Genomic DNA, 6508 nt, shown 5'->3' with positions numbered 1-6508 from the left:
TGGTGTGCCTCGGGGGAGACCCTGTCCCACTGGGAGATGCTGGGTTGGTGGGCTGTCCCAGGAGGCACCTTCTTGCCCCACCGACACTGTCCCCTCTTTTTTTTTTTTTTCTCCCCTGCAGGAATGAAGCCTTGGAGATGTAAGTAGCTGGGCCAGGTCCCTGTATGGGGTGGAGGGGCAGCTCCTGTGGCATGAGGGGGGATAGGGCACAGAGGGAGGGGGGCGAGGAGGGGAACAGGGCAAGTGCAGGCCAAAGAGGGTGCTGGTACCAAGGGAGGACTGGGAAGGTGGGACCTGTGCAGCATAGACTGTTCTGGGGTCCCCCCGTCATCTTCACACACCCCTCAGTTTGGGGGTGCTGCTGCTCCCAGCCTCCCCCAAGCTGATGGGATGTGGGGGTTCTCAGCACCCTCTTCCCTGTGGGGCTCTGCCACAGGGGTGGGATGACATTAGGCCTTCTCAGCACATCCTGGGCTGTCCCTTGCTCCCCTCTGTGGCTGGGGTGTGACACAAGTAACCTTGGTTTTGCAGGCCACCCACTTCCAACTTTTACAAAATCCCCCGGCCGTCCATGAGGCATTAGCCCCCATTGCCCACAGCACGGGTATGGAGGAGATGGACACTGAGAGGCTGCCCTGCCTGCTGCGCCTTCCCCCTGGGTGCTGGGGAGCAGGTTCGGACCCCCGTGGCTGAAACCCCCTCCCCAGTTACCAATATGCGATGATGCCCCGGTATGTGGGGGGCGTGGGGCTGCCCCTTGCACTGCCCCAGGTGGGAATGAATCCTTCCCGTCAGACCCCCTGGGCTCAGGGCAGCTTGCACTGTCCATGTCTCTGCTCTGCTGGCCACCAGGCCCCTTGCTCGAAAAATGTGACTATTTATTTTTGCAGGGAGCCTGACTTTTTCCAAGGCTGTGACTTTCTGGTGTCAAACAATAAATGCAGTGGTTCTGTGCACTGCAGGCACGCACCTGCGCTCTCCATGTCCAGCTGCGATGGCAGGGCACAGAGGTAGGGGCAGGGAGGGCTCCCCACTGCTGGCACAAGCTGGGGCTGTGCCTGGGATGGGAGAGCTCTTGCTGGGGTCCCCAAGAGTGCTCTGCCCACAGCCAGCTCTTGGAGCCCTGACCCAGCCCATGGGGTTGATGCAGGGCCACTGCTCAGCGTCACCAGGGCTGAGTGACGGTCCCCTCACCAGGCTGCCCTTTGTGCCTGTGGCTGAGTGGGTGCCAGGTCCTTCCCTGGGAAAGCCATGCCAAAAACCTGCTGTCGATGAGGCGGCCCCCTGCCCAGCGCACAGGCACTTCCCTGTGCCCTCCAGCAACCCTGCTATGTGTCACCTATGGGTTTCCAGTTAGTTTATGGGGTGTCTGCAGCCTGCACCTCCCTCCCTCTATTGGGTATGGTGGCATGGGGACCTTCAGTGTCCACCCCTGCATGTGTCACCCTGCTGCATGGCACAGATAGGCACAATGAGTGTTGCATGCACAGATTAGCCAAGGGCAACGTGGTCTGCACCTGTGGTGGGGCAAGTGAAGATGTTGGTTTGTGCTGTTCCTTGGTGCAAGCACAGGAGCTGGGTCAGGCACAGGAGACGTACGTGAGCAGCTTGACTCATTTCCTTCATTTCCAAGTCTCTCCGGAGCAAGCAACGAGGCCGAGCTGGCCCGCTTGCCCTCTGCTACGTGCATCTGCTTTATCGCTTTTTCCATTTGCCTTCAGATCTTCTAATCACTATTTTTTCCTTCAGGCGTTATCTGAAGCTGCACCGGCCTTACCTCCTGCTATCTCACCCCAGCACCCATCCTGACCGCAAAGAGAACCCCGTGCTTGCTATCACCCAGCTGAATCTGTCCTGTGTGGTGGCTCAGGCCCTGCTTCCCCCGCCCCCAGCGATGCCCACCCTTTCTGGTCCTTGGGGCAGGATTTCCCGGCACCCCTTGGAGAGCATTTAGCTCAGTTTTGTCATTCTCCCCCACCCTGAACCCTCAACTGCCCGAGCTGTGACTGTTTTGTGCTCGTCTAGAAGCCGCGTGTGGAGGTTTCCATCCCCTGGTGTCCCCACCGCACAGCATCCTCTGCTTCCTCTTCTCTTGCTGTGCCTCGGGGACGCCAGCCCACACAGGACTGCTGCTGGCTTCAGTTTCCGCTCACTGGCTTTCAGGCACTGCTCCTCTCTCCGCTCAGCCTCCAGCCCCGGGCTTTTCTTCTCCGCAGAGCTAGCGCTGGAAGGTGGGGAGCTTGACCATCCTCAGTCGCTGCGTCACTGTGGCCACCTGCATCCAAACCCTGACCTGGCAGTGAAAATGTCCCCCCAAATTACTGCACAGGCTTTGCCAAGGCGGGGAAGAGGTGAGGATGGCTCATTGCAAAATACCCACAGTGGCTGGCGCCGGCTCTCCTTTCAGGCCAGGCTCCCTCCGCTCACATGAGTGGCTGCTGCCAGAATCCACTTCCCTTGCGTGGGAAGGGAAACTTGCAGTGCCCCGTGGCCACAGCACAAGGCCCGCCATAAGGAAGATCTCATCGATAACCAGCCAGCCTCTAGAGAACCGTTGCAGCAGTTCCTCTTCCCCTTTGCCAGACTCTTTTCCACCACAGGGACTTTCTGCAGCCGAGCCCTTGTCTGGGGGAGGCCCTGCTGCATCTTTACAGCAGTTTGACAAACCACGATCCCTCCACAGCAGCTCTGCCACTGTGTGCCCAGGGCCTGTGTGCCACTCCTGCTGGGGCCAGCCTGCTGTTCCCTGTTGCTGGTTTTCCAGCCAGGAACAAAGGGACAAGTTGCAGCTCTTGAGAAAAAAATTCTCCCTTCCTCAACCCTACCTTGGGCCCAGCCACATCTCTCCCCACAAGATGCCCCCATGGCCTTTGGGGGTTGCTTGTGGCACCAAGCAGCTGCAGAGAGGAGGGGAGCGAAGCCCAGGTAGGTCTCCTTGTTCCCAGCAACGTGTGGGCTTGCCTTTGCTGAATGGTGCACTGCCTGGGATGGCCCTTCTGGGATGGTCACCCACCTGCTGGCGCAGAGTCCTGCCTCCACGGCTTCATAGTGGTAAAGAGCTGAGTGCTGCAGAGGGAATGGGCTGTCCAGGCACAGCTGGATCGCCAACCCCAGCATATACCAGCGGTGAGCCACGCTGGGCAGTACCATGGAGAGTTGAGCTTGGCTACTTTTCACAAGAAACAAAACTGCCCTCCTTGTGAGGGTCTGCATCCTCAAAACATCCACCACAGCCCCAGCATACTTTAAGAACCTTTATTTTTAAGGAGTTTTCCACACTTCACCCCACTCTTAAGAGGACTAATGCAGGTGACTCTCCCCCATCCCATCCCAGCCAGGCAAGGCAAGAGACAGCTCCTTCACACCCCACCCCACATGCTGGGGCAAGGCTACAGCTGGGATCTTTCTCCCGGAGGACGGGGCCAGGCTGTGAGCACCGGAGGGAGGCTGGAACCTGGATCTTCCTGCACAGCTGCTCTCAAGTTACACTGACTTTGCAAACAGAGGCACAATATGAGCCAGACAACCCTGACAAAGCCCCTTTGTGTGCAAAGGGCAAAGGTAGGGGAGATGGGAATGGGGGCCCGGGCGCCCTGCAGCATAATCTAAGCTTCCACAAAGGAAAGGGAGAGGCAGCCCCAGCCCCAAGCTCGTGCAGGCTCCTGCCAGCTTCTCAGCCCAGAAGAGAGTTTGGGTACCGTCTGGGATAGAGAGATAAGGGAATTAGGCTGCTCTCTTCAGCTAAGTAGCTGCAGTCAGTCACAGCTACAGGATTGATCCCAGAGGAATTGCAGTGAGACAGCACGCGGAGTGCTGCAGCTGCCAGCGCATGTGCTGGGACCCCAGCACCACACAGCTGCGCCACACTGGCATTTAGCATCCAACCCAGCCCCGAGCAGTGGGGCTGAGTGACCCCACTGCTAGAAACATGCCCAGTTTCTCACAGGCAGAGCTCGGAGGCAGCACCCAACCCACTGAGCAGAGAACAGGGGGGGAAAGACTCTGTGTGTCCGTGCTCACCACTCCACCACCACTCCTAAAGGATCAAGGAAGTAAAAGTGAAGTTATAAAGGAGCCAAGCAAACCGAAAACAAAGTGCTTTGGGCTGTAGTGCAGCCAGCGCTTTCACCTGCAAACACACCCAGCGCTTGCTCCTCCACTGGGGCACATGCAATTGCACTTGTTAGAAATAGCCAGAAAGCCTGCCCTGGCTTCAGATGAGATCCCCCAACCCTGGCCACCCAACAGACCCTGTGAGATGCTACTGCAAGGGAGGCTTCAGAAAGGACCAGGCTTCCATACTGCCAGGCAGGGCAGGATTTCCTGGGGTGGATGCAGCTTTCCCCTCCTTGTGCACCCAAGGCTTAGGATCCTGTTGTGCTTCCCCCCTTCATGCAGTGTCACCCTGTACCAGTGCCGAGGGGGAGGAAGTCCTTGCCATGGGTGGCTGAGGGGCATCATCGGACGCTGCTTTTGAGGGGATCTTGGACTCTCGGGGTGGGGTAGGAGGGGGGAAGATGGGGCTCTGCAAGGCATCTGAGTACATCTCGTCCTGGACGCAGGGACGCTGCACAACCCTTTGCAGTAGCGGCTTGAGCAAGCCTACAGTCAGCTGGTTCCCCTCGCTGGAGAAGGGCACTGGGTCCTCCTGGGAGCAAGGGAGGTGCTGCAGGACCACGGTGAGGATGTCTGAGGCGGTGAGCTCAGCAGGGCACAGTGGCCACAGCGTGTCCAGATAAGGGTCCAGCTCCCGATGCTGGGCAAACTCTGCCAGCAGCGTGGTGAATATTTCCTTGTTAAGCAAGGGGCTGAACTTGGAGAACTTCTCTGCCACCTCCACCACCCGCTGCCACCGCTTCAGGTGGATGAGAAGGTGCAGAGCTTGCAGCACAGCCTTAGGCCTCTTGCTGCAGAGCAGCAGTTCAAGCTCCATCTCATCATCTGCCTCACTGCGCTTGTTCTTCCTGGCCAGTACTCCCAGTGCTCTCTTGTACAGCGGCACACGGCCCTCTGGGCCCTCCTTGCTGCTGTATGCCCAAGAGATGCTAACGTACTGCTGGGTCAGCTCCACAAAACTGGGCAGCCACTTGGGTTTGAATCTCAGGAAGGAAGCGCAGATGAGCTCAAAGAGCGGGACCACCCCATTCTGACCCATCTCCTCCTGCTGCGGCCCTCCCAGGACCTTCTTCCACACCTCCGGGGTGGCCCTCGCTACCAAGAGGCCATCCCCGTTCTGCTGCAGCTGCAGGCAGCTCCTCGTGGCCTTCCAGGCAGCACTGGGGAAGGAGGCAAAGATAGAGTTCAGGTAGGCCAAGTTGTCCTTGTCTATGTCAGAGTGCAGAATGCGGCTGACCTCCTGTTCCACCAGTTCCTCGCAGTAGCTTTCCACCTCACTCTCTGGGGCATATACCACGCAGGTCTTGAGGAGCTCCAGGCTCCTATAGCTCTGCAGCTCCAGGCTCATTGTGCTCAACAGCTTGGTGTAAGTGTCTTGGAGGCCTCGGGCTGGTTTCTGCTTCTGGTGGAGGCTGTGCTGCAGGATGGCAGTGAGGGCCACAGGAGCCTGGAACACACCACCTTTCTTCAACTTTTCCACTGTCAGCTTGGAGCTGCTGAGGCTCCTCCTCTGGTAGTATCTGCAGGCCTCCTCAAACACCATCTCCACCAGGCACGGCTCAGGGCTGCTGCTGTCCTCAGGTTTGGAGAAGCTAAAGCTGTAGATGCCGGTCTGTGTGAGGAGCTGGATGCTGTCCTCCTCTCCCAGGGACTCCAGGAAATGCACCTCTTTCATGCTCAGGATTTTCTTTTCTATGAGTCTTCCACTATTCTGGTCGATGAGGTACAGGACCCCAGCCAGCATGCAGGCCAGGATGCTGCCAAAGGTCTTCAGCTGGACAGGACTTCCTTGGGCCAGGGGCCCCCCTTCCAGGTCGAAGATATGCCTCTGTGTCCCATCTGGCTCCACAATGTTCACAGCACCCTTCGTGCTCACCAGCAGAAGACCCCCACTGTTGGACACAGCGGAGGTGCGAATGTCCAGAGGTGCCAAACCTGAGAGAAGACCCACAGAGCCAAGCAGGAGCCTCCTGAAGTCTGACTCACTGCTGGAACGCAGCAGCTTGCTGTGGACAAAGCCTGCAGAGGGGGCTGTGATGGTGAGCGTTGCCTTCTCAGGGTGCCAAATGAGGAGAAATTTGGAAGTGGTGGCAAAGCTGGCAGTGGCAGGCACCAGGAAGATGTGCTGGGGGGAGGCCAGGACCTGGTACTCAGGGCTGTTGTGCAGGACTATCCTTACGGCGCCCAGCCGCACGCCTTGCTCCCCCACCTCCAGAGCCCGGGTGCAGACACAGAACCTGAAGGCACACTTGCTCACGTCCAGGTGGGCATCCAGGGGAGGCCTCTCCTCACACCACACCAGGCTGGCTCCCTGGCTGCACACGGAGACGATTCGTGCACGGACGCCCTGGCAGAGCTCCAGCGTCTGCAGCAGCTGCCAGCCCACGGACAC

The 6508-nt window shown here is 58.7% G+C and overlaps 2 protein-coding genes across 2 annotated transcripts in view; one reads left to right on the top strand and one right to left on the bottom strand.

The window, feature by feature from the left end:
• The window catches only part of LOC104125641 (prominin-1-A), a 10527-nt gene extending 9944 nt beyond the window's left edge, over positions 1–583 (top strand). The window contains exons 22-23 of the mRNA XM_009638112.2: positions 122–139; positions 532–583. Of these exons, the coding sequence (XP_009636407.1) occupies positions 122–139; positions 532–583 (70 nt within the window). The remainder of the gene's footprint in view (positions 1–121; positions 140–531) is intronic.
• The window catches only part of HPS6 (HPS6 biogenesis of lysosomal organelles complex 2 subunit 3), a gene marked incomplete at its 5' end in the record, with an annotated part of 19384 nt that extends 12876 nt beyond the window's left edge, over positions 1–6508 (bottom strand). Inside the window, one exon of the mRNA XM_009638111.2 lies at positions 4093–6508. Coding sequence (XP_009636406.1) covers positions 4391–6508 — 2118 coding nt within the window. The remainder of the gene's footprint in view (positions 1–4092) is intronic.

Source organism: Egretta garzetta, unplaced genomic scaffold (assembly GCF_000687185.1).
Source record: "Egretta garzetta isolate BGI_Z169 unplaced genomic scaffold, ASM68718v1 scaffold135, whole genome shotgun sequence".
Taxonomy (NCBI): Eukaryota; Metazoa; Chordata; class Aves; order Pelecaniformes; family Ardeidae; genus Egretta; species Egretta garzetta.
Note: the sequence above shows the minus strand (reverse complement) of the source record. Positions and strands in the feature narration are given on the sequence as shown.